The sequence below is a fragment of the Pseudopodoces humilis genome, chromosome 3 (genome assembly GCF_049639895.1).
Source record: "Pseudopodoces humilis isolate 2021_Gansu_Grassland_sample_001 chromosome 3, ASM4963989v1, whole genome shotgun sequence".
In the NCBI taxonomy this organism is placed as follows: Eukaryota; Metazoa; Chordata; class Aves; order Passeriformes; family Paridae; genus Pseudopodoces; species Pseudopodoces humilis.
Genome location: NC_142202.1, coordinates 53,519,477 through 53,547,386, shown reverse-complemented (window position 1 = coordinate 53,547,386; position 27,910 = coordinate 53,519,477). Strand labels below are relative to the sequence as shown.

Genomic DNA, 27,910 nt, shown 5'->3' with positions numbered 1-27,910 from the left:
TCCCAGCACAAGACAATCACTAAAAAATAATGCAGATTTTTAACAAAAATGAGCATGGTCCAGAGTATTCAGCTGGCAGATCATCAACCTTTAATATACTTTGTGACATAGCCAAGACATTTTTTTAAATCACATTTTATTACTATATTTAAAAAAAAAAAACCAAAACCCAAATCCCCAAACCCAACAACTCCCCCACCAAATATTAGTTTTAGAAGTTACACATATATAAATAAAGTTACAAAAAGGAGAACATTGCCTTAAGAATTCCAGTTACAAAACACAGGTACATTTACTAAACTTAATGTTTAATGTCACTGATCTGAATCTGTGTAAGCCAAAGGAATCTATTAAAACCAAGAGATTTGTCACATGAAACAAGCATTCAGTTATTAGATGCCTTGTCTATTCACCATGAATTCCACATACTCTACTTTGTGAATACAAAGTGTACTAGTATATTTACACTCCGAAGTCTAAACCACAGTGTAAAAAATATAACGCTCTTTAGAAATTAGGACATTTCTGTTACATTTTCTATACAAAATACTGCCATGCAGTGTTCTTAACTACATCTCTGTTAGTGGGGGAAATGCTCTTGTGCATTTTGAGCTGCAGTGTCCTCCTGGGCTGCTCTCAAGACCTGCCAGGACTGCAGTGCCCACAGCAGCAAGCCCATGCAGAGCTGCAAGGTGCATCCCACCTCCCTGGCAGTTTTCAGAGCCATCATTTGAAGGGCAGTAGTATTGGATCCATCTCACAGGAGTGATGTGAGGAGACACCTCAAGCCTGATTGACACAGACCTTATCTAACAAATGGTCAACAAAAGCAGTACAGCCTTACACAGCCCATGTTTGTTTTCAGAGGGATACAAGTGCAAAGAAAGGAAGTAAAGAGACTGCAATAACATGAGGCTGCTTTTAACCACAGTGCAAACTATCTAAGACTTCAAAAAAGTGACTGTGCACTGCCATTTTTTTTATCTGTCTAAAAATACTGATTTCTCATCAGTACTGTTAGGGTATCCTAAACATAAACTCAAATAAGACACTGCTGTTTTTCTCTATATCTACACCAACAGATATATTTGGGCCCCAAGAAACCAAAATATTTGCGGTATTTTCCAGTGAGGCCTTACAATCACCTGATTTTTTTTTTTCCTGCTTTACTTTTTTCTACCTCAGCTCCAAACCCTAAGCATTTGCTTTCTTGTCAGGGCCTACATTTGTTGTGCTCCAACTGAGCATTTTCAGTGCTCTTCTTAAAATTAGCTACAGAAAGGTTTCTATATGAGTTACACAAGCCAGGGATTTGAATGTACCAATTTCTTGGTGTGTCCCAAGAGCAAAGCAGAAGAGCTAAACCCATCAAACACATCTTCAGTGTGAGCAAGCACAGAACTGCACTGTCTGACCAGATACACACTGTCCCAAGGGAAGCAATCTCACAAGTTGCTAAGATTAGGAGGGAAACATACAAGAAGATGAATATTTCTTTTGTTTTCATTAATACAAAGAGACTAAAACAACAACAATTTTCTAACAAAGGCAAGCTACCAACCTGTCTCTTTTCATGCAGAAAAACAGATGCTGCGTCTGCTGACCAATCTGGGTGATCTATTAAATGAAAAGGCAAATGACAAAATTGTGCCACTAGACTAAAATGCCAAATTCTTTCACTTGAATACTATTTTTTCAGGCTCCAGTCAGGCTACCCTAATGTAGACAGTAAACCAAAACTTTGCAGTAATCACATGCTGCTTTTCCCCTTTGACACAATAGAAACCACCTCATTTAATTGTTCCTAAACCTCTCTGTAAGACCTTATCCCAGGTGTATATTTATCTGCTTTCAAAGCAAGCTTGGGGTTTTTTTTGTTAAAAGAAGATATCCTGGGCACGCACTTTTTGCCAAGTTTGTATTTGTTTTGAATGTATTTTGAGAAATTGGACAGGTGTCTAAAGCTCAAGATGTACAGGAAACTATTCAGCAGCAGATACTATTGACACAGCACCCTTGTAATTCTGCAGATCCCGTAACAAATGTTAGGAGAAGTTTCTGTGTTACACCAAACACAGGACACAAGCAGGAAAGGATGGCAAAACCTCAGTCTCACAGTTCTTGGGCTAAAACATCCTGAATGAACTTCAGTGTACGCTGATACAGGAAAGCATCCTTCTTCTTTGGCTTGCAAATATTTAGATGATTAACATCCACTGAAATAAGGTCTCCAATTCCTATATCTGGGAAAGGGAAAAAAAAAAAAAAAAAGAAGAAAACTATCAGAGTTCATAAGATGACCTAGACTGAAAAGAACATCTTGCATTAGCAATTTCTCTCTCAAAAGCAACCTCTCCTATCTTCAGTAAAACTCTTTGTTTGTCATTATTTTTTCATGTGCTAAAAGCATCGGTACACACAGTTACGGCCTGATAGAGCTCTGTGCTGCCACAAAACCCACACTGGCACACTACACCATTAGGGCAGAGCTCTACTGTTGTTTGAAATACACAAATGTACATTTCTCCATACAGATAACTTTGCTGAAACAGAACTTTCAATAGCGCAGTCCTGACTGAGGTTTAAGTGCTGATATAAGCAGGGACGTAATTTAATGTGTGGTATCTTGAATCTGATCACCACTAATTGCCCATATTCCTTACTTTGCAGCATGGACATTAAAATCTGGACTAGAATGAACCTGAAATATGCTGCAAATCACCACACACATTTCCAGGTAAATGAAATATTTACATTGCTTAATTGTAGAATACAAATATTCCATTTTCAGGTACTGATTTTGGGCACACTACAGCATTTATTCTTTTCTTGACAGCCATCACTACTAACTTTCCAGTTAGGATGCTGTGACTACTACATTATTGTCTATTCACTCAGTATCTAGAGAAATCCTCTATTTTGCTTTGACTTCTGTATCTTTAACCATGTAAAATTACACCAGAGCAGGATGAAGCTCTGCTTTCATATGCCCAAGCAAACATGCAAGAAACAGGGAGCTTCCTGCTCTTCAGCCTGTGTTTTCAACAGGGTGAGTGGCCTCCTACTGAACTGACACATGCCCTCTAAAGGTTTTCAAGAGCACTCATGTGCTGCACTGGGTGTCATCCCTAGAAGAGGAGAGACATGCTACAAAATCACGAGCTCATTTGGGCTCTGTTATGCAGCCCTTTTTGATCTTATTTTGCTACATAATAACAAAAAAAGTCCAGATTTTCAGTCCTTGCCAAGAAAATTTCATCAGCAACATTTTTACAAAACACTGCTGGCTCAAGAGGACATATTGTAAAAATACTGCTAAATAGTGACTCAGAAAAACAGGGATGTGTAGTCCACATTTTTCAGAGCACCTGACCTTACACTCAAGCTAGTGGATTTAGCTGGTGGAAAGCTTGGTCTAAAGCCTAACAAAGCAATGGTTTCTGGCTTTACAGATACCTTAGGCAGTACAAAAGAAAGACTGAAAAGATAAGAATTAAAACAGTTTTATAAGTTGAACACATATTAAAAAAAACAAGGGAAAAAAAATGTCTGTTTTCCCCTTCTCCTACAAAAGGCAAAAAAGATGGAGGGAACTCTTCAGGAGGCAAACTCTATTGCTGGAGTTCATGAGATGTGAAAGGTAAAGGATTCTTAACACTGAAAACCAGTTTTGTGACATTTTCCTTCCATTTGCAGTTTACAAACTTTCTTAGTTTTTTAAAGAAGAAAATGGCTGGAATTTGCAGAAGCATCTGAAACACTATGCAGCCCACCTATACAAAGATAAACCACAACTAGTCATAATTCCAAAGGAAAGGACTCCAACATTAGACCAGTGTCTACCCTGTTTTTTTAACAAACATTACTCTTATTTAGAAAAATCAAAACAAACAACTCCTATTCTAACATCTAAATGTAGCTGCTTCTGATCTCAGCAGAGAGGCTCAGTCAAGAGTTTAAACAAACCTCCCCCCCACAGTAACAGACTTATTTTTCTATGGTTTCTATTAGTTTTTTTACCATAATATTTATAACCCTTTCTCATTATTGATGTTTACATCAATATATATACCAAAGTAAATAAAATAAATGGCTATTTCTCACCTGCTGACTCCACAGGTACAACATGCAGTTTTATCATGCTGCCTATGTGTGTTGGTAGGGTCTCTGCAAAACTCAGCACTGAAAATTTCTTGTCTTTGGCAAAAGACAAGAAGTCATCATTCAGCTCTTTAAGGGCAGGAGAATCTGAGAAAGAGGAACATAGATTTTGCAGTGTTATAAGAACAGCATTTTTCTGGCAAGACTATGTTTCTAGAGATGTTTTTATTACTCTGATGAGTAAAAGGAATAGTATTTTGTTTGTATTCCCTTTTTCCAACTAGCATATGCAACAATTTGTTCTGACTCCCCCTTTTCCCCTCACCTCTGCAATCAAATGGAACAGCTACTCAGAATTACTTGCAATAATTTAATACACAACCCAAAATGTAAAAAGGAGGTTTGTTATTTTTACCCAGCTTTTTCTGACAGCACAATGAAAAAATCCAAAGCACCAAGAACAGATTAGCAGAGTTCCTGTTGCTAGATGGTAGCAAAGTGAACATACCCTTGCTGAGCTCTTTAACCTCCACAGACGGGAAGAGAAGATATCTGGCATTTATAGAATATTCAGCCAGCTGGGAACCATGGTGAGGTACACTATAAAATACGATTCCTCTGGTGTTGTTTACAATTTTATCCATTTCTGGATTCTTGGAAGCATCCACCAGCATCTTTTTGACTAGAAGACCTGGCAACAGAAGCTGACTTAATGTAGGGATTTAAATTACTGGGAAATAATGTTCATGCTATATTAACCGTGAAACAATTAACCATATTCTTGCCTTGCTTGGTTAGTCCTTAGATTGTCAAATATGTAAGATTAACTTGAAAAAAACCCAAACCACGCCTGAGGAGGCATCAATATAAAATGTCAATGAATGATGCAAATACAATTTTGAGTTGCTTTATGTGTTGCTAATGACATTTACTATATGCCTGATCATGGAGAAAATTTTGCCTCTGGATTTCCATTTACATGAATTTCAATTCATTGAGTTTTTAAATCAACACAGTAAGAACAAACAGCAATAAAGATTCTTTCAGTATGTATATGCTATTAAATATAATGCATTAAGAGAAAAGAAATCTGTTTTTCATTTTTAAGTCTTTGCCAATTTTTAAAATAAACTATTCTCAATAACTGCATTTCTACCTGAACTTGGTTAATGGCTTATTCTGAAATCTTTAATGCAAATAAATGCTTTTTATCAAACAGGCAACATGCTTACCACCCATGCTATGGGATACCCACACCAGCGGTCTGTCTCCAATCCCAGCAGCTTTGAGCTTGTCAAGCAGCTCACCGCTCCTGAAAGCAATAGACTTCCTGCAAAGAAAAAACAAATGCAGGCATAATGGAGCATGACAGGTTAAAAGGCAATGTTAAAACACAATGAATTTTAGAGCTGCACATTTATGAAAGTGAATTAGGTAAACAAATATTATTTATTAAATTATTGTTTCTGCATTGAAAAAGGCCAAGAACTTTTCTAAGGATGGCTTCACAAGGACAATGGGAATTGAGCTAAATTCAGTTTCTCACTCTTGCTAGAAAGTTTTATTTTAATTTTGCTCAGCAAACATTTCTGTTTTCGTAACAAGTTGTTTTATGGAGTTTTATATAGTTTCATTTACGCATTGTAGCAAAACAGTTTTTATTCTATGAAAGCAACATCAACACATAATGAACTTTATACCCTGCAACACGAACGTATATGAAGCCTCATATACTTTGCTAAACAACACTCAAAATGTGAAGCAGGGTACACAAATTTAAAAACTAAGTTAATCATCAACAAATACATTAAAAAAAATCACAACTAATGTCAGTTACACTTGCCAGACAATCTCCAAATGCTTCATACTGGAATAGTATGAAAGCACTAATATATATAATATAAATTATATATATAATTATAATATATTATATATATTATATATATTATATATATTATATATATAATATACATAATATATATAATATATATAATTATAATATATATAATTATTATATATATATATAAAATTATATATATCATTTATATATAATATAAATGAAGACACTGAACTCTGGAAAGGATAAACTACACATTAAAGTTTGAAAATGAGTCTGTGGTAGAACCAAAACAATGTCAATGTCCAAACCAAGCTTGAAAGTGCAACATTTGCACTTTACATTACTCCTTGCAGTGTAACAAGAATCAAGAAGGCCCTTGGGTAATGAAAACATCAGGATATGGGGGCAACCACTGTGCAAAATAATTCACTTCATCTCTGTTGGTCTCAGCATTCTCACTAGAAATTGCTTTATGACACATATGAAAAGAATAATCAAATGTGTCTTCTCAGTTGAACAGTACGCTCTAGGCTAGCAGAGAGACAAAAATTCACTTTTGAAATAGCGAATGAGACCGTACATTTAAAAGCAAACCTCAGGTTGCTTTTCTATTGCTACCTCATTGCCCCTGCTAGTTAAACATATCTTCAATATCTTTCATTTATTATTAACCATATAAAATTACAAAATTATCAAATATTATGGTTGGGTGACCATAAATAGCAGGTAATGAAATTTTCCATTTTGTAATGAAAAGGACATTAACTTAGGAAAAAAAAAAGTAAATATATGTTTAACATACTTACTCCAGACAGACACAAGGAAAGTTTTCTTACAATCATAGAATCATTTATGTTAAAAAGATCTATAAGATCATTGAGTCCAACTGTTAGCCCAAGGACAGCCAAGTCCCCCATAAACCCACATCCCCAAGAGCTTTATCTGCCTGTCTTTATATTATCTCCAGGGATTGGGACTCAACCACTTCCCTGGGCAACTTCTTCCAGGGTTTGACAATGCTTTTAGTGAAGAATTTTTTCCTATTTAAACCTCCCCAGGCAACTTAAAGCCACTTTCAGTCTTCTTGGGACCTGCACAGGTAACCACCTACATGCTTCTTACTGCCATTTTTCTGCCTGATTTCAATTACGTACATTAACAGTCACGTGTTCCTCCTCTTCTCCCAGCTTACATGTTTCCTTTAATGCAATAATTGCATCGATCTTTCGTGTAGCCAGAGAGAGGAGGGAATGAACAAGTACCAAGTTCCTGGTCTATTATACACATGTTGAATTTTTTTCTTCCCTGCACAAAAAATAATATTAATTTTCAGATTCTTAATCTGTATGCAGCCATGCTCACGCCTCTGCTGCAGTACACAAGTTGAATTTATAGTACTGGTTACACGCTTAAATATCTGAATGAATGTTTGAAGGATTCTGATTTAAAGATCACTGAACTTAATTACCAAATTCTATTCAAGAATAAAACCTTTACAGGCTCAAAGTGTTTTTCGTTTTCAACATGTTTGGTGGTAGCATCTTCCTCTGACCTACACTGTTTAAGGTCAGTAAAAACACCATTCCTCTGGCAAGGGCAATTAGACTCTGATTGAATCAGATACAGTAATTGTATTTCATCATCAGAGTAATATTTTTTGAATAAAAGTAGGTTTGTATCAGAAACAGTGTGGCCAGCAGGACTAGGAAAGTAATTGGTGAGGCAGCACCCTGAGTCCTGTGTTCAGTTTTGGGCCCCTCACTACCACAAAGACATTGAGGCTCTACAACCAGTCCAGAGAAGCACAAAGGAGCCAGTGAAGGGTCTGGAGGGCAAGTCCTATGAGGATAGGCAGAAGGAAATGGGAGTGATTACCCTGGAGAAGAGGAGGCCCAGGGAAGACCTTACCACTGTCTACAACCACCTGAAAGGAGGGCGTAGCTGGGTGGGGGTTGGCCTGTTCTCCCAGGGAACCAGTGGCATGATGACAGATAACAGTCTTACGTTGTGCCAGGGAAGGTTTAGGTCAGAAATTAGGAAAAATTTCTTCATCAAAGGGGTTGTGAAGCTCTAGAACAGGCTTCCCAGAAGTGGTTGAGTCCCCATTCCTTGAAGCTTTTAAAAGGCATGTGGATGTGGGACTTAGGACTTGTTTTGTAGTGGCCTTGCCAGTGCTGCATTAATGGCTGTACTTGATAATCTGAAGGGTCTTTTCCAACCTAAATGATTCTATGAAAATATATGCTTCATTTTATCAGGAGTATAAAGCCACAGTGCAGTGATTTTTTTTTGCTGTGCTTATGAAGCATTATTGTGTGAATTTAAAAAATACTTTAAGATATAAGTTGGTGTTGTATTTTCATTAACTAATAGCATAATTTAGTGTCTCCCTTAGCGTGAAGCAGAACAGACTGTAAGAATTTATGAAATTGACACATGTAGCTACCCATGAGGCTAAAAAGTTAAGCATATCATGACTATACTTAATATTTTTCCTAATTTGATTTTTCAAAGTTACACGAAAAGTTAAATTGACTCTTTCACACTAGGTGATCTCAAGGATCAGCTTTACAGGTCTGTGTCCTGCCCCCCACTCCAAACTGAAGATGCTGCATTTATTACCTGTGAGCCTCAACAGGACATTTTGCTTTCCAGTCACTCAAATGGGTGTCATACTCCACAGATATGATTCTAAGGGAAGGGCAGTCTGAAGCAAGCCATGTCTAAATTAAAGCAAAGCAAAACCAAAGGAGCATATAATTGAGGTACTTAAACTCTTCAAAGCAATGTAGAAAAGATGTTACTGCGGGGACAATATCAAGCAAGACCTTTGCTCTTTAGTTAATCCCCAAATACACTTTACACTTGCATTATCATCCTTTTATTACATGCTGGTGAACTCTGGATTGTTCCTGAGCCACAAAGCAGGCAAAGAATGAAGATTCATCTCTAACTCGTGCGTTTCTGGCTCCCTCTCCTGGGTGAAACAAGACTTACTAAGATTACCAACAGGACTGATCAGCTCAAGTTTCACAGAGGTACTTTAGTGGCTATACCAGTGTGAGTTTGCTTGGAGCAGTAATTACTTATTAACCAACAATACTTAAATAGCAATCTGCACAAAGTAAGGTACCCAGACACCTAGGTAAGAAAGGGAACTTAATTTAAAATGTTATATTCTAGAAATCTTTTCCTCAGCAATAGTTTTTTTTATAAAAAAAGCAAAAAAAAAAACCCAAAAAAACAAGAGAGCATAAATAAAGCAGCCATTGCCTCCTCTTTCTCTACCACGTGAATGATGCTGAGAACAAAAAACTTAGCAGGGATTTCTCCTTGCAAGAACAACAAGCAACTCATCAACAAAAATTTACCATCAGGAACTTGAATACTGCCACTTCAATTACATGTAATTGAATTCAAAAAAGACATTTGCCAGACAGTGTCCTTCTAGATGCTCTGGACAGCTCTCATGAATGACAGAACAGCAGCCACATGTGAAAACATTACTGCCTTTTTACCTTTGGCCAGCACTGACTATAGTCCTCTTCCCCTTCTGAAGCCTTTTTATCCGAATGCCGGTCAATGTCCTGCTGTCGCCAGGTTTTAAATGCTGCTCCCAAAAGACCATGAATGAAAAGGATGTCTGCTCTGATAGGCTGGCTGATCAACCAAAAGGAAATTTTAAGAGATACGTGGCACATGTTCTTTTAACAAATTGGAACTTTTAACCTAAAGGATGCCAAAATTCTTTTTTTTAACACTACATGTGATTTCTTATCTTATGGGCAACATTTCACTATATTTCAAAGAGCATACTCAGATCAAAACATAAACTAGGGAACCACACAGAAGAAAGATATAAAATGAGGTATGGAAAATGCCCACCTCACAAATCATTATTTTCTATAATGAAACCAGCTACTGTTTATGTGGCTTGGTAGCTCCAGCCTCATCATCACATTAGATTTTCACTGTAACTGAAGTAATACCAATGACCCAGGGAATGGTTGCTACTGTCACCCAAGCTGGAGACTGCTTTAGTCCCAGGTACTATTACTAAGGATTACTACTATTACTAAGTCCCAATCACTATTACTAAGGATGAAAATTCACTGTATCTTAGGCCAACATATGCTATTGCCAGTAGAATAATTACAAGGCACAGTATCCCAAGACAAAGTGCAAAGGTTAAACAGTTGCAACCCACTCAAAGCAGTAACTAATTTCATGTTTTGTTTTCAGATTTTCCCTGCATTACAGTAATACTCTGTCCACACCTATAGATTCCTCCAACCACTTCTACTGATCTACTTGAGAATCTAAATTCAATCTTTTCAACCCACCAAAGAACAGAAAGGGAAAGGTAACATCAGTACAGCAGCACTCTGATGTCAATTCTTCCAAAGTTTTGTAACAGAACAGTAGAACAAGTAACTCCAAGTACAGCACGTACAATGACTCCTTCTACTTTACCTGCTACGATATTGCGGATGTAAGACATAAACACCATCTGGATATTTTTCTTTCACCGTGTCCCTGTCTAGATTAGCCAAAGCTCTGGATGCATGAGAAGACTGAATGACGTGTGGGGATTTCATTACTTCAGCAAGTACAGAAACCCAACCTACATTGAGAAAATGAAGTGGCAGGTTAACTAACAGAAACATTATCTGAACAACAGAATTCAGAAACATCAACCATCAAACTGTGCATCTGAAAACAGATGTTAAAACTAAAGAATGGCAACGTCAAAATAAATTATTTCAATCTACCCTTTACCTCAGGAAAGTCAAGGCTAGGTAAGTGGAATCTCCTAAATTCAAAAATTCAGATGTATTTTACTACTGTTCAGCTTATGATCTGAAAGAGAACCCCTTCTCAGAAGAAAAAGGAAGCATATCAGAAGGTCAGTACAGCTGTAACAAGAACAGATCTCACATCTCTTCTTGCAGGTAAAATGCTAGGAAGATGGAGACAATGAAGCTTAAAGATAAGAAAGGCATAGAAAACAACCTACAGGTTGGTTGGTAGGTATGGCAGGTAAAAAATTGATGCTTGCTGTGAAAGTACAATAATTTCTAATTGTAAAATCCAGCATAAGAAAAACTCTTTATGTGATTTAAAATATCTTTGCCATTCTAAAATTTGTATACTATTTATATGTTAGAAACATAAGACAATTAAATTGGATACAATCCTCAATAAAATTTTAAGTCAAAGATACTCTGACTTACAAACTCTTTATGATACTCCACTTAAGGTGTAAAATTTTCTTAAACATGGATGGGAATTGTTACAGACTATTGAGAAATGTAAAGGAATATCTCTTACATGCATATGCACGTGGTTCCATGAAATCCTAATAAATCTTATTGTTGCTAGCAAAAGCAGCCTATAAATCACAGTTACATTACAGTCAAATTCATAAATAAAACCTGGGGATTTACTTCATGAGCGTTGTTTCAAAACTATGTACATTATGTTGCTACTAGTATAGTCAGTAAGCTGCTAATTCAAGATTGTTTACTGTCCACCAAGGAGAAGAACAAATTGACATTTGAGTTTTGCCTTAAACAAACAAAACTTCTAGGACCTTTGAGGATGTAATTTTTTTTAAGAATTATGTATTTAAATTATGTTTCTAAGCAGAATATATGCTGACCAATGTGAAAGCTGTACTTAAGAATACTATCTAAACTCTACTTTCAGTTCTCCAAACACAATGGAAGACTGCCAAGTAGTCTGACTAAAACTAGCTTGGTCTCTGGTTTCGCATTTCTCTTAAATAAGCCAAGATGAAGAGTCAAAAATAACTGTTTAGATTCAAAAATAAGTGTTCTGCCTCCAGATACCCCATCACAGCTACTACACAGTGAATAACTGTTTTCCTTTTTCTTCTTCCTGTGCCAGCAGTTTTTGCAAGAAAAAGTGCCTTAGAGGTTCTTTCTTCTTATGCATCATCCAGCAATAAAAGAGCAGCTTTATCAACTTTGGACTAGCACTATTTGACTTCTCATCTCTGGAGTTTGATTCACTATCTAAAATTCCTTTTGTACTGAAAACTCTGTCCCAGGGAACTTCTGACTCTCCTGTTTCAATCTCTTCTCCATATACAGTTTTGACAAGCATTAGAATTTCAGACTGGTGCCAGAGCTCAGGACAAAGGCCTTTACAGTCCAGCTGCCTTTCTTCAGAAGGGAACAGTATGGAAGCTGCAGAACAATATAAGAATAGAGCAATAAAAGGACAATTATACTACTCTGATTCTAGTCTACAACCTCAGATTTTCTGTAGTCAACTTTGTCTCCATGTGTCTTTACGAACTTTATGGATTTTTCTTTTCATGAATTTGTCTCATTATTCTTTGAAGCTTTGTGAGTCTTCAACTACCATAATGTTTTGTGGCAAGTTTTATTTTGGTCATGCAGCACATGGAAAATACTATTTATTTGTTCTGTCTCTTTATAATTTAAAGTACAAGAACCCTTGGTCTTGCATTACAATGAACAGCAGATGACCATTCCCTCTTTGCCTTCTCTATGCCAGTGAAGAGAATTTCATAAATCTCTGTCATATTCTCTTTCAGCTGCTTTTTCCATGCTAAGTGTCTTAGTCTAGCTATTTGTTCTTCATATCACAGCAATTCCAAATTCTTAATCACCCTCACCATCTTTTCCTGTGCCTTTACTACTTTTCCTTTGTGTAAAAATGTGAACTCTATTTAACAGGCAAAAAACAGCTTGGATTTATAGACCTGCATATTAATATTTTCTATTTATTTATTTTATTTATTTATCTGAAACTTTTGGAGTAGAAATCTTCCACTGAGACAGCTTTCCTTTTACCTGCACGTACTATGGATGAGTGAAGACGTTCATCCAAAGCCATATTCCCAATAATGCGGATTATGTTCCTCTGTATCTTTGCTGAATCTTTACGTAGCTGGTATATCCTCTGCAGTAGCTGGAGGCCTCCTTTAGCTTCAATTTTATCACAGTGAGAAGAAATCTGGCATTACACAGTAAATACAGTAACAATAAGTAGATGTTCTGCAAAAGCTTTTTTTAGATGGTGTCAATTCATATATTAGGGAGTTTTAAGACGCAGGTATAACATAGCCCTTGTTGCACAAGAATTATTATTAATCTAGAATTTATTATGCCATATTTGAAGAGGAAATAGATACTTTAATATGAAAAATGCTTAATTCCTATAAACTGACAACTTGAAAAATATCTGGGTACCACCCCTCTACTTCATGTCTGAGATTAAATGGTCTCCACTCAGATGATCAAATTTCAACTCGAGAGTCTGAACAAGTCAATTGTCTGCATTTACTAAAGCACTATCTCAACCAGAGACATTTGTCCATCATCCAAAATGCAATCATTATAACTCTTTCTCTTTGAAATTAATTTTTTTCTTTTTTACATTCCAATTAGTACTGCTATCATTACTGGTCCTAAGGGCAACAATTTAGTCGAGATGAATACACATGGTAGCTTTGGAACTGCTGATATCCTCAAGCCTGTAGCTTTCAACAGGCACTTGGAATGAGTACAGTCACAGCTTGCTTAAACTGAAAATCTAGAATGTAACAAATTCTGGACAAAGTCGGAATTTCTATGCATGTGGCATATGAAAAGAATACCAGGAAACTGCACTTTACCCGTCCCAACTATCAGTAACCATCTGGCATTTGCAACACAGTTTTTCAGTGTTCTAGGCTTCTGAATAATGAAGTGTACAGAGAAGAATGTAGCAATAGAAAATAAGAAGCACCACTGTTACAGTCTTCATCTGTGTCTGCAAAAAACAGTCTGGTCCTGAGAAGGCCACTGTATTAGCTGCTTGCTGTGCAGTATTCTGCCCAAAGTGTATGGGTAAGGTTTGCATTCTGTTCTGGTTTCTGATTAGAGTGAATTCATGATGCTGCTTTGTGAAAACCTGGCATTAGAGCTTCAGAGCTGCCCTTTTACTTCTTGAAAGATACATACAGGTATAGTACAGGGGAACTTGTAAAGGCAAATTAGAAACAACAACAAAACTTACACTTCTCCATGAAAAAAAAAAACTGTTACAGGAATGTGTTCATTTCACACCTGTCTCAGTTGTTTAAACATTCTTACAGAGGAGAAAGGGGTAAGAGACAAGGAAATAGCAACTCCTCAATACATGAGAGTGCATTAGAAAGGAATGCTTATAAATGTAACTTTTCAGCTACAGTTTAAAGACAAATCACCTTAGAATGCTGTACTAAAGCCTGCAAGCAGAAGAGTTCCACTGTCTCTGAAGGGATTTTACTCAATGTCTCACAATATGGAAGTCCATTTCCTCCAAAACACCATAAGCCTCCCTGAAATTAAAAACCGCAAGAATAGTAACATATTTCAAATGGTTACATAAAAAAAAAGGTTTCTAATCAAGAATGTTAAGTGTGTAATGATCTATAGAAATTGCTTTAAAGAGTGCACAGCATGCTTGCACTTTTCAAAATGTACAAATTACACAACAGTACATCATAAAAGTAGTTACTATTTTTAACTGGAAATATTAATTAGATTTTCAATGTGTAGTCTCCTTAGTCTATTAACTTCTAAACATACAATAAAGGGGGAAAATGTAGTATTCTCATTTTGTTAATGAATGTCATCTTTTAAGATCATTTGCTTAAGCATAAAAAAGCAAGAATCAGAGTAACTCTAGACTTGCAAAACTTAGAAGAGGAGGAAGAAAGGTCTTCAGTATGTGGCACAGCCTCAGAAGACCAGTCTCTTAATCACGCAGCAGAAAGACCAACATAACCTCAATAAAAATCAAAATACTTCCAAGTGTGGTGTCTTACCAAAGCTCCCTTTGTAGCACGAGCTCTGGCTGTGAAAACAGTAAAGGAGTGATAGTGTAAAAATAGCACACATAACTCTGCCATAGAAAATAAAGAGTTATTGCACTCTGAAAACTCTAAATGAAGACTGACAAGCATTGTTATTAAAATGACATTCATTTTTGTTATTGCATCTTATTAAAAAATAACAATCACTGATTAAGGAAGTCAGAACTTTTAAACAACAAAAAAAATTCACAAAAGAGAGTGGATGAAATTATTATTTTTAAACAATAATGACACTTTAAATTACATTTCTAAAGCCACTTAGGAAGGTGCTGCACAGACACAATTGAAGAATTCCTAGATCCAGGTCCAAACAGACCACAGACTACTCCAATTCTGGTTTGGTAACAGGGACCTGTTTCAGGGAGGCACTTCCATGCGATGTAACAGAGTTTACTATTTAAAGTGTGCTAACTACCTCTCTATTTTACTAGAGACATAAGAGAGGTTTAATAATCTCATCAGTAAAAGAACATTCAAATAACAGTAAGATGAAATGTGAAAAATCATTTTATGAGTACTACATGGAGAAGGAATGTTTTGGACAGAGTTTAGAAATGTCTGCTTAATGGGAAGGCTTGTAAGATATAATCTTTAACTATACCTTTCAACTGGAACAGCTGGGAAATATAAACAAGCTCTCAAGCAGACAGACTGTATTTGCAAGAGATTCTGCTCATGTTCTACAGTCACAAAGCATCTGTACTTCTCTTCCTCTTACAATGATCAAAAATACAGAACAAGATTTGTATCTTTGAGCTCTGCAGGAACAAAGAACCCAAACAGCTCTGCTCTGCAGATGGAAACTCACCCTTTGTGCAGCAAGAGTCTGGCTACTTTCACGTAAGGCAAGTGATGTGAAGTACTGGACACATGGATCAAGACCAGTCTGAGGTAAAGATACCAACAACAAGCGAAGTTCATCTTCAATGGGATAATCCTGTGAGAAGAAAGCACAAACAGCTTTGAAGTTATTTTGTTCAAAGCATGAAACAAAATCCAGAAGAGAGAAATACTTGAAATAATGGAATCAGCCATACTAATGAGGCCATAAGATACGAACCCTGGACTTAAGTGCTCTGCAACTTCAGTTTAATAGTTTTATCTGTAAAGACTTGTAATTACAAAACCACCAAATAAATGATCAAAAGCAAGCTTTACACTTCATACTTCGTTGACCTTACTCTAATGGTTCAAAAGAGAAGAAAAAACAGCTCCTCTTGGCAGAGGAAACTTAAAAGTTTACTCTTAATGACGTAGAAATTTTCATAGAATCATAAAATACTTGGAGTTGCAAGTGACCCACAATGATCACAGAAGTCCAGCTCCTGGTCCTGCACAAGGCCACCCCAAGAATCACACCATGTGCCTGAGGGCATTGTCCAAAAGCTGCTTGAATTCTGTTAGGCATGGGGCCATGACCACTTCCCTAGGGAGCCTGTTCCAGTGCTCATCCACGCTCTGGGTGAAAAACTTTTCCTGATACCCAACCTAAACTTCCCCTGACAGAGCTTCAGGCCATTCCCTCAGGTCTTTACTGGTTGCCAGAGTGAAGAGATCAGTGTCTGCCTCTCAGCTTCCCCTCAAGAGGAAGTTTTAACTGCAATTGAATCCCCTCAGTCTCCTCCAGGCTGAACAGACCAAGTGATCTCAGCCACTCCTCATATGGCTTCCCCACAAGGCCCTCCACTATCTTTGTTGCCCTCTTTTGGACACTCTCTAATAGTCTGATGTCTTTTTTTATACTGTGGTGCCCAAAACCGCACACAGCGCTCAAGGCGAGGCTGCACCAGTGCAAAGCAGGGTGGGACAATCACCTTCCTCATTCACCAACTTGTGATGCTGTGCTTTTGGTGCTGATCCATCAAAATGAATGTATAAATTACCAGTATAAAATAAAGACATTTCTTTTAAGGTTTTGTGTAAAAAATTAATGTAAATATTCATTTAACAATCCAATATTGATTCATAGATTCAACAAAGTAATATTCTTTGCCCACACTCATTGAACTTGCCATTATTCTAATTCTTTGATTAAATCAGAGATGGAGACTTATTTGCATAGAGTTGCCACAATGATTTGCTTCAACTTCCTAAGCAGCAGACTGGCAACTCTTAGCTTCAATTACCTAGCAATCATACTGCTGCAAAAACATATCCACAACCATATACTAGTGTGACCTAGTATTTAAGGACTGACAGGCACAGATCCACTATCATATAATGTTACAAAGACAAGAAAGCAAAAACTAAGAATATTACACCTGATCTAAACTGATATTCAGAGCTGCTGGTTAAGATACGCAGGTATTTTCTGCCAGGGCCTTCTGCCCCTGTTCATTCTATTAGCATTACAAAAAATACACCTTGTACATTATACTTAATTAGCTAGTTCTGTTTATTGAAGAAGCTGATGACATGACTCCTCAGACCATCACATATATAATTACACACATTTAAAATGTGTTAAGTTAAAAATTAACTTAAAAAGAAAGCAAGGCCAAATTTATCCAGTAAGGATCTGCTGGCAGTGAAGACGTGGGCCTACAGCAGAGCACCACAGTAGCACTGAGGAGGCAAAGGCCTCCAGGAGCACACTCTGTGTGTAGGATTCTGTCAGTGCCAACAAGGCAATCCAGGATGATTTCTTCACATTGCCTACTGGATAGAGAAAAGCAGTGTGTCTGTCAGACTGGTAACTGGCTCAGACTTCACTGCTTGTAAATATGTCATGTGGGCATATAGTCCAAGAATAATAATTGATCAGTGCTTCCAACCTTATTTCTTTCCATCATGCCACTCCCTAATTTAGATATACCCCAGCAGTATATCATATATCAGTGTTTTGTATTTTGGTATTTTACTACTAGTCAGTTACTTCAGAAAAATTTCACTTTCAACCATTAACAACAAAAGCAGTAAAAAAAAAGCAACTAAGAATCATGTAACGCCTACTCTTCCTTTACTTACAGTCTTTATTTTTGGCAATGGTGGTGGAGGCAGGAAAAAGCGAAGGTCGACATCTTTGGATCGAGCCAAACCTATAGCAGTCCTTTGATCACAGGTTTGAGCAACTGTGCCATACTGATAATCTGTTGTACAAGAATTTCAATGTTAGGGTTGAAAGTAACCTTATGTAATTAATATTGTTTTAAATGTAGTTTGTGATCCACATGGTAAATATACTTGAAAAGAAGAAACATCTCTCTGCAGCCTACTTTAAAAAACCCTTTGATTTTTCTAACCACAAATTCCAAAAGTTAAAAACTGAGCTGAAATACACCTGGGCACTAACTGTTAATTATAGGCCAGTTTGATAATTCAGTGGCAAACTAGTGGGAAATAAAATATAACCTTGAAATGGATCAACACTTTTTTCTACAAAAAATTGCTTCTATTCCTGTTACTGTTATACAACACTAGAACAAAACTGACAAGCCATTTAAAATATACTTTTCACAGTCATAGACTGGCAACACTTTTCCTTTGGTGGAGATAATTTATACCTGCAACCTGAACTCACTGGAGCTGAACACTTTGGTTCTAGATGAACAATTTGTCCTAGTTGTGGAAAATTAGCACATACTTTCACTCCTAAACTTTCTTTGACTTGGAAGTATCAGGTAAAAAAAAAAAGTCTGTTTCCCCCATAAGGCAGTTAGCAAGAATAATTAGTGTTTGTGAAATATCCAAATACTACAATAAGATGTTCTTGTTTCTCTAGAGAGAAAGAGAGATAACAGAAGGCAACTAAATTCCTGATACTGGACATCTTGTGCTCTGAAATCACCTGCTAACAGTATTCGTCTACAAAGGACAAAGCTCAGCTTTGGTACATCCTAGCATTCAAACATTTTGAAATACAGTTTGCTGGTGTAAATTTCCTGTGAAAATTTAGAATTTTAAAGAGGCACTTTGAAACAAGAAAAATCCCATGGTGTGAAATTGCACTGGAAAAGTGAAAGATCCACAACTGACTAAATTACCAAAATGAGAGTCCAGAATAGAATGTCACCTAGTTTATGTAGCCTGGTTATGGAGGGGAGAGGAGGAAACACAAATCCCTTTACTTGGTGTTTTCAAGGATATTTGATGCTAGAGCAAGAGGGAGTTACTATTAAATAATAACTAGGACAAAACATGGCTTACAGATAATGCTTGCACATACAAGCCCTCTACCTCTGGTTTGTCATTACTACCCATCAGCTCCTAACCAACTTTTATTAACTTAACCATGGCCTTAAATTCACTCCTACAGAGGCTTACAAAAAAATCACTGCCAAAACTTGTGACTGCATTAGCAAACCCAACAGAAAACCCAAGGAACTACAGAGCATGAGCTGCTCTCCCACGCCACAGCAATGGTTACAATCCTCTGGTGAGGAAACGGAGAGAGGCCTGCACTGCAGACACTCACACTGTGTCATGGCATTAGGAAAGAACAGCTACTTGAAATGTAAATAATTTCCCCAAGTTTCAGAGCATATTTATGCTTCTTGCAGCTACTAGCTTTTCTTCATGTTGTCAGCAGACTTGGAACAGCTAACTGAGACTGGAATTTCTGGGACAAATTAGGCTGCATCAGCATACATTACCATGCCAGTGACTGTTGCTTGCCAGATCTTGTACAGCCTGCAGTCGGATTGCTTTGTCTTCTGACTGACTTCTCTTTAAGAGAAGCCATAAGGCACACTCATGATCTTCTCCATCAAAGGTACCGAATTGTTCTTTGACCAGGAAACAAATTAAATCCAAGTTATTATTAATGAGTATTTTAACCAGACACGTTTCTATTTGTGACATAAGGAAATACATAGTTTTTAAAATATTTGAATATTACTCATTCACAGTAATTTACAGTGTAACATTTTTAATTAGTATGATAAACAATGACAGAATGACATCAGCAAAATGCTGATCCTAAAATGGTGAGTTTGACTCATTTTAGTGGCACCAAGTTGATACTTCATGTATTTATGTGACACACACAACTCCGGGCTGACACCTACCAACCAGAATAACCAGCAGGAGCTGCAAATTATTAGCAGTTCTTGAGGCCCTGACCTTGAAGAATTAATTTCATAAGAAGACAGTGGAGATGCACATTGCTGTAATCATTTAACAGAAAGTTAAATGAGAATGCACAGTATGGCTCAGGAGCACAATTTCTGATACAAATGGAAATTCTTGTTTCAATTTGCTTAAAAAAGCAGCAACACTAATCCAAAAAACTGTGCTGCTTTTAGTTAATATTGTCAATTTTGATGAAAGCATACATATTTTTCTAAAGTAAGACTTTGAGAGTATTTTATCCCACAAACACCTTTTTTACAAGAAAGTTATATCAAATATTAATTTGGTGTGTTAAATCTTTTCTGGAAATGGGAAAAAAAACAGCCCTCAAATTTCCTTTTAACCATCACTTTCATTTACTTGAAGAAAATAAATTGTTTTTATATACAGAAAATGGACAACTGACTGATAATCCATAAAAATATGGAAATTATAAGCTATATTATCACTGTTTCAAGAACAAAAGAACATGTTAACTTTGTTAGAAAAAGTTTTACTTCCTAATTGCCCTACTTCTTACTGCTAAAAAATAATAATCATAGATAAAGTCCTGCTTTCAATACCTACCATTAAAAGGTCTCCGGAAGATTTTAGCTTCTGTTTCTAGAATTCTCCTCACTGCTTTATGGATTTCTTTTCTGGCTTTGTACGTAATCCCTACAAGAGTATTTTTATATTACTGCAAGTCTGAAAGACAGTTCCCTCACACCACTTTTCATAAATGCATGGAAAAAGAGATACACACACATATACATATAGATATTATATAATTATCTCTCATACAGAGAACTATGTGTAGAAAGAACTATCTCAAAAAAAAGCAAATCAAAAAAGTCAGCAGCTTAAAATAAATTTGGTGACATTTCTTGGCAACAGACTTCAGGAAATGTAACTTTACTTGTTATGTAAGGGTGACTCCCAGAAACATTCTATTCTCTTAGAATTCTGTTTTAGAACTCAAAGAATTATGCGTCTTACCTTGATATTCACTTGGACTTAGAGAAGCTGTACGTACGTATACATAGGATTTAAGTTTTTCTTGATGTAGAGCTTGAGTATCGATTTTCAGTAACTTATTTAAGGACAGGACTTCATATGTAATGAACACAAAGCCTCTTTAAAGAAAAGAAAACTGCATATGAATATCAATTAAAACAATATAATGAAAAAAAATAGCAATCATATGTGTATAAATCATCCAGATTTTACAAAATATGTAATAGTCTGAAGATTATTTTGAATTAGCAAAGTAGAGAAAAGGTTATAAAATACTTGAAATAAGTTATAACTATCAGAAATTCTGCTTCAAGACTATATTCTACCATGTCTAAGGTCCCCTAATATTATGACATTTTTTTTATAGATACACGTATTAAAATTTTAATTGTATCCAAAAGTTACATATATGCTCATGAGTTACAACTTACCCTAGTATAAGTGATCCAGTTACCTTTGCAATTTTTCCTTGAAAAAATCAAAACCAAGTGTCAAACAAAGTTGTGTGCATCACCTCAATATAAACAGCTACCATTCGATTATCAGACAGTAAGAATATCAACCATTAAGAACAAGCTTTGAAAAAAATTTCTATCACTCTCTAGCTTTCAAGAAATTATTAACCAAAATTTACAACTGTAGAAAACATTACTTGAGTCTGATTTCTTGCTCTCCTAAGCAAGATGATAAAACATGTATCCTGCCAGTGCTATTTACTTTGAATATTGCTACCTCTCAATTGCATTCATTGCTCAGCTACCAGAATCAACAATAAATTTTCCCTGCCTGTAAAACTCGCAGTGGTTTGGAACTCCAAATAATTTTAAGGGGTTAAGTTTTTCTTACATGTTGCAGCTATTTCTTCAATGCATATTATTATATGCAGGACTATGTATGTTCTTTGACAAGTGCTGCAGTCTCCATAAGAAAATACATTTTTAAAAATAATTGCATTGAATCTAACTTATAAAACAAACAGATAATAAATACATGCTACTTGCAACAATTTGCCTTTTAAACCTAATGATTCATTCCAGATTCCAGCTACTTGGAATCTACTTTAATCTACAAAGTTGATCTGATTATCTGGATATAAGGATCTTCATACAGAGAAACTCTTTATCATTTCCAGTAGCAGCAAACCCAATGGAACACATCTAACCTATCATAAATGATTTATTTTCATCAGAATGAATTGGGAGATCTGCCCCTCAACCACTGCTACTAGCTTCCATCGTTGTGAGGCCATAAGAATTTTGCATGCAAACAAGAGGCAGCAGCTACATGTTGAAGAAATAACTGGCAGAGAAGTTTGAAAAAGAAAAACAATGCAATGCTTCCTATAGAGCAGAAATTGAAATATCCTATCTTTAATGCTCAGAAAGAAATTTCAGAATTGTAAAAATTGTCATTATATGCCAAAGGCACCAACGAAAACAGAGACTAAGCAGAGCCTAAGTAAATAAGAAAAAAGAAAAAAATAGGAAAGTGCTTTATTCACTGTTTATGAAAGTAACTATTTCATGGCTCTAGAGATTACTAAAAAAATCAGATACAAGTGGAATTGAAGATAGTTTAAGGAGATCACATTTAGTTAGGGAAAGGCCCTCATCAAGTGTTTGTATCTGTTCCTAGATAATCTGCTGGTGTCATATTACAAATCGCTATGCAAAGCAAGGTCAGAAACAGAGAGCAGGGACAAAAAGAAGCTTTTAATCACTAAGTGTTCAAGGGCTTAAAACTTAAGTATCATTTAATAATGCATGGTGTCATGCCATACCTTTTTATTAACGCTTTAGATCAATATGTAATGAACTGTACTTACTGATATCATTCCACGGTTTTTTTGTGGCTGAGCCAGAGGTTCCTATTTTTCTGTAGCAAAATACACAGTATGCAGCCACTGACATTCTGCATGAGGGGGGAAAGAAAAAAAAAGTAATGACTGATTTGAGAATTACAGCAGAAATCCTGTAGCATTTTTTATCTCTTTTTACAGCAAAGGTCATAATGGCAAAGGTCACAATAAACCATGTTTGTGTCATTTTGCTCCATATAAAGCACTCCAATTAAAGAACTCTATAAAATTCTCAATTTAATGGGCTGAATTTCAATTATAAGAAAAGTTTAAAGTAGTTTTTTTATCACTTATGTTACTGCTGATTTTAGTGACTAAGTATCTCCAATTAACTTCTCTGCTTCTAAGTTTTATTTCCTACTTAGTCATTCTTCCCTAAATACCAGTTCTAGCTCCATCAAGACATTACTTAATATGACATGGGCTTTAATACAACTCAGTAACCATCTGGCTTTAAAAGTTCACAATTTATTGTGTTGGCAAGTAAGTCTTTTATTTTGACTAACAAGGCTTAAAGAACTACTTCATATAAACTAACACTTTTTGCATACACTGCAGAAGTAACATGAAACTCGTACCTTCGAAGTGAAATTTTAGTGTCTGTACTGATGCAATTATACTAAATGAAATATTGAGTTTGTGTTTATATGGATGTAAAATAACCACACCAGTATCTCTCACATACTAATCAAATTCTTGTCAAATTAGGTCTCTCTTACCACAATTACAATTAACTCAAAATGATAAAATGTCACATGTGTAAACCTGGTGTTGAAATATGGAAGCCTAATATTTTCCTGGAATGTAAGGTAATCTCTGCAGACCAAGAAAAGTGCTTATATCACTTTTATCATCAGTGTCCAACATCTCTAAACAAGGGGACTCCTTTTGTGTCCTTTCTTTAACATGTCTTCCCTCTTTTCTCGTTTCCCCAAATTGATTTTTCCCTTCTCTCTTGCGAGCGCTTGGGAGATTTTTGAAAAATGTCAGCATTACCCCAGCACTGTCACAATCACTGCAGACTACTTTTTGACTTCTGACATTTCAACATTGCTTATCCATTCACTGCAACAGCGTACACCACACAGTGAAACACAGCTTTAAGACTTTGATAATCAGTCCTCTAGAGACACCTCTCCTGCCTCCAAACTCTCTGTCTCATGTCAGTTTCTTTACTACCTTTATTCACACAATCACATTTACTCCTCTGTAACCACAGTCTGAAATAAACATGTGGTTCAGTGACAGCAGGTGCCACAATTACTAAAATTTAAAACATGCACCTGCAAACAGTAGGCCAAAGTGAGCACCGCTTCTCTGCCAGGAGCTTTTTTTCAGGTCCAAGGGCAAGCATCAAATCATCAAATGTTAAGGGTCTGGTATAGACCTCAAAGATCACCTAATCCCAACACTCCTGCCATGGGCAGGGGAACCTCCCACCAGACTATGTTGCTGACAGCCTTATCCAGCCTGGCCTTGAACACTTCCAAGCTTGCAGCATCCAGAGCCTTCTGAGAAATCTGTTCCAGTGTCTCACCACCTGCACAGTCAAGAACTTCTTTCAAAGTATCTAATCTAAATGTTTCCCCTTTTCGTACCCATTACTCCCAGTCCTATACTACAGTTCCTGATTAAATGTCCCTCTCCGACTTCCCTGTAGGACCCTTCAGGCCCTGGAAGGTTGCCGTAAGGTCTCCACACAACCTTCTCCTCTCTAACCTGAACTGCCCTAACTTCCTCAGTCTGTTTTCATAGGGAAAGTGCTCCAGTCCTCTTATCAACTTCGTGGCCCTTCTCTAGACTTGCTCTAGCAGCTCCGTGTCCTTCTGATGTTGGGGACTCCAGGTGAGGTCTCCCCAGGGCGGAGGAGGGGGGCAGAACCGCCTCCCCGGACCCGCTGGCCACGCTGCCCGGTTCAGCCGGTTCCTCTCGGGGCTGCGAGCGCGCACTGCCGGCTCACGCTGAGCTTTTCACGCTCAGGGACATACAAATACAATGCAAAAGGACCCATTTCGCACCCTGTTTCACAGCTGGTCCAGGCATCTCCGAGCCCCGTCCCCTACCGGGGTGCGGTCCCCACCTACCGGCCTCGCGATTGCGCAACTGGGGCGTATTAAAAAACAAAAGCACCACCGCACACCCGACTTCAAGCAATGCAACACGTAAGCGGGTAAGGAGCCAGGTGGGGGCGGCTCTGTGCCTCTTTCCAACGGGGAGGAACAAAGCACCCGTTAATACCCTGAGCCCCGTGTCTCCCCATAACCCGTCCTGTACCGCCCGCCACCCCCCGGCCCGCGCCGGGGCCCCGCTCCCACCTTCCGCCTGCGCCGCCGCTCCCTGCGGCGGCCCTCGCGCACCGCGTGACGCCATCGCGCCGCCAGCAGCCCCAGCCAATCCGCGGGCGCTGCCGGAGGCCGGCGGGCGCGTGCGCGGGCGAGTCACTTCCGCCGGCCGGGAAGTGGCGGGGGAGAAGGACGGGTGTGAGGGAGCGGATTCAGCGGGAAACGCTCGGCCTGCGGAGGAGGTGAGGGACGGGACCGCATCCCCTGGGAACCTCCCTGTCAAGGCGGAGGTGACGGACGGGAGGGAGGGTTGGCATCCCTTGGGAACCCCTCTGAGCAAAGCGGAGGTGAAGGGCAGGACGGACCAGCAACTTCCCTGGGGATTAGGGTCGTCGTAAAGAGTCTTTGAGTTTAACCGAGTCGTCGTTTGTTTGATTTTGTTTGCTGGCGGTGTGTGGGGCGTGTTGTGCTTTCAGATTTCCCGTGGTCGCCAGTGCGAGCCAAAGCAGGGGTTGCTCTTGCCCACTCTCCAGCGCTCGTAAGGGAACCGGGAAGATGGTGAATGTTCTGAAAGGTGTTCTTGTTGAATGGTGAGTAACAGCATTTACTGGCTCTCCTTGCGTCGAAGACTGTGTTTCTTTAAACCTGGATCTAATCTAAGTAATTGAAGAGTCCAGACAAAAGGAATTGTTGTGGGGAATGGTGGTGCTGAACAAGCAGAGAAAAGTGCGGCCTTTGTGGGAAGAGAAGGCAATTGTAGATATTCTTAATTCCAAACTCCCCATTTTTCTTTTTAACAGACTGTTTTCCACTTATGCCTAAACTCTTTAAAGGAAAATGCATATGAGTATGGGGTAAAAATATGATTGCAAAAAAGTTAGCAATCACATTGTTATAAAAATCCAGGTTTTTCAAAATACATAATAGTCTGCAGATTATTTTAATTTAGCAAAGTAGAGAAAAGGATAGCAAATAATTAAAATAAGCATTAACTGAGAAATTATGCTTCAAAGCTATGTTCTGCCATGTCTGATGGTCTCCTAACATTGTCACATTTTTTGAAAGGCACACAAGTTTGAAATTTTAGCTGTATACATAAGTTATCTATGTGCTTGTCAGGTATGACTTACCCTAGTAAAAGCAATCCAGTTATCTTGACAGTTTTTCCTTGGAAATATTAGTTGCACCCTTTTGTTTTTTATGTTGCTTGCAGACATAGTTTCTTGCTGTTGTTTGTGAACAAAGAATTTCTCTACTGATTCTTGAGGGAGAATTTAATTTCTCCTTTCCTGTCTTTTTTGTTATTTGTTTTTTTTTTTTAATCGGCTCTGGACCGAATTCCAGGCAATGCTAACATGAGGTTCTATTTGTAGATCATATTCGAAAGGAATGTGCTTGGAGTTTGTTAATGTCAGGTTTTGGTGTAGGTGCAATGTACCTGTTTTCATATAATCTCATCTCTGCACGAAGACTCAGGCCCCTGGCTACCTCCAAAATAAAAAGAAGCATCACTCAAGATGTGTGGGGTCATGGTATAGCATCATATGATGTGTGATATTTCTTCTGTATACTTAATCTGTTAATATGTTTGCAATCTATAACTGCACAAAACCAGTTCAGTACTTCCAAAATGTTTTCTTCTAAACATTTAAATTTAATTTAGAAGGTGACATCATAACTGTTCAGTCAGAGTGTGAGAAATGTAATTCTTATATGAGCACTCTTCGTCTGTGCTATACTACTTTGAGCGAGATCTCTGTTCTCCTGTCTTTTGATTATCCTTATGCTTCAAGGAAACATTTTTATGAGGCTTTTGCTGAAATCAGAAATGTAAGTTCAGCCTTGCCTTATTTAGAGTTGAACTTTAGAGTTTGAGCTTTGGTTTGGGTTTTTTTCAAGCTGCCTTAGCAGCAGCAAATGGAAATGTTTCTCCTAATCAAGTAGCTGGTTCTACTCATTAGGCTTTATTACAATTTTATTTTTGTGTCTACAGGAATCAAAACTACTTGGGAAGAAACTACTTTTACTAAAGCTTCATAAACTGTATTTAAGTTGCGAGTGACCCTTGAAATTAATTTTAGTTTTCCTGAAATCTTTGGGAATATCTTCAAATGGTGTTTCTTCTGTTTGCAGCTGTAACTGTGAGGTGGGATCTGATGTGTGTTTGTCTCTATAGTGACCCAGCAATGAAGCAGTTTCTGCTCTACTTGGATGAGTCAAATGCTTTGGGAAAGAAGTTCATCATACAAGACCTGGATGAAACTCATGTCTTTGTATTAGCTGAGTTGGTCAACTTCCTCCAGGAGAGAGTGGGCGAGTTAATGGACCAGAACTCGTTTCCTATTACTCAGAAGTGAGAAAAAACAGAGAAATGAGATTACTGCAAGTTTTGGAACAGTGAATTTCAATAGTTTGGCTTGCTACTGTTTTAATAGATAACACTGTGGCATGTAAGTTCTACATAGAAGTGGCTACTATAGAAAATGCATCATTTTCATAGACAAAATAGTCTGGAATTGGATCTTGTTTCTCATTTTGAAAGAATGTGGTATCTTTATTAAAGTATTTAAAATTATACACTTGAGGAGTTCCCTTGAGAATTTTTGGTGCATGCTCTCTGGTTTTCCTTCAGATTTTTATCTTGCAATATGAGATGACCCAGAAAGTAGTGTTTCTGTATTGGAATGCTGTATGAGGTCCTCTGATGTGTTGTGTTCCTGTGTGTGATTGAATCTGATTATAGTGTGACTGACAGAAAGTAAAGAATGTCTGTTGCAGTATGATCTGTGCTTGATGGAACATCTCTAAGTTGGAGGCATGGTCAGGTACTGCTCTAACTTGCAAAGTTTTGTACAGCAGGATGAGAGTGT

General features: G+C 37.4%; 2 protein-coding genes across 4 annotated transcripts; one reads left to right on the top strand and one right to left on the bottom strand.

The window, feature by feature from the left end:
• Positions 1–85: 85 nt before the first annotated feature.
• Positions 86–25,118, bottom strand: SERAC1 (serine active site containing 1). 3 transcript variants are annotated; one of them, XM_088052778.1, is made up of 17 exons: positions 25,074–25,118; positions 22,726–22,811; positions 21,332–21,368; positions 20,883–21,019; positions 20,472–20,561; positions 19,427–19,558; positions 17,802–17,923; positions 15,643–15,771; positions 14,184–14,297; positions 12,787–12,949; positions 10,415–10,565; positions 9,460–9,601; positions 8,564–8,664; positions 5,334–5,431; positions 4,610–4,792; positions 4,105–4,248; positions 86–2,237 (listed from the first exon to the last, which is right to left on the bottom strand). In XM_088052778.1, the coding sequence occupies exons 2-17, from the start codon at positions 22,808–22,810 to the stop codon at positions 2,113–2,115; spliced, it is 1,953 nt and encodes a 650-aa protein (XP_087908904.1). In that variant the 5' UTR covers position 22,811; positions 25,074–25,118; the 3' UTR covers positions 86–2,112. The 3 variants fall into 3 exon arrangements, with proteins under 3 accessions (XP_087908904.1, XP_005518485.2, XP_014119169.2); XM_005518428.3 differs by having other exon boundaries at positions 88–2,243; XM_014263694.2 differs by lacking the exon at positions 25,074–25,118 and adding an exon at positions 24,777–24,796 and having other exon boundaries at positions 88–2,243.
• A 43-nt stretch (positions 25,119–25,161) lies between these two features.
• On the top strand, positions 25,162–27,617 carry GTF2H5 (general transcription factor IIH subunit 5). Its single transcript, XM_005518429.3, has 3 exons — positions 25,162–25,282; positions 25,517–25,630; positions 27,217–27,617. Exons 2-3 carry the CDS (start codon positions 25,596–25,598, stop codon positions 27,395–27,397), a joined length of 216 nt encoding a protein of 71 aa, XP_005518486.1. The 5' UTR covers positions 25,162–25,282; positions 25,517–25,595; the 3' UTR covers positions 27,398–27,617.
• Positions 27,618–27,910: the final 293 nt, after the last annotated feature.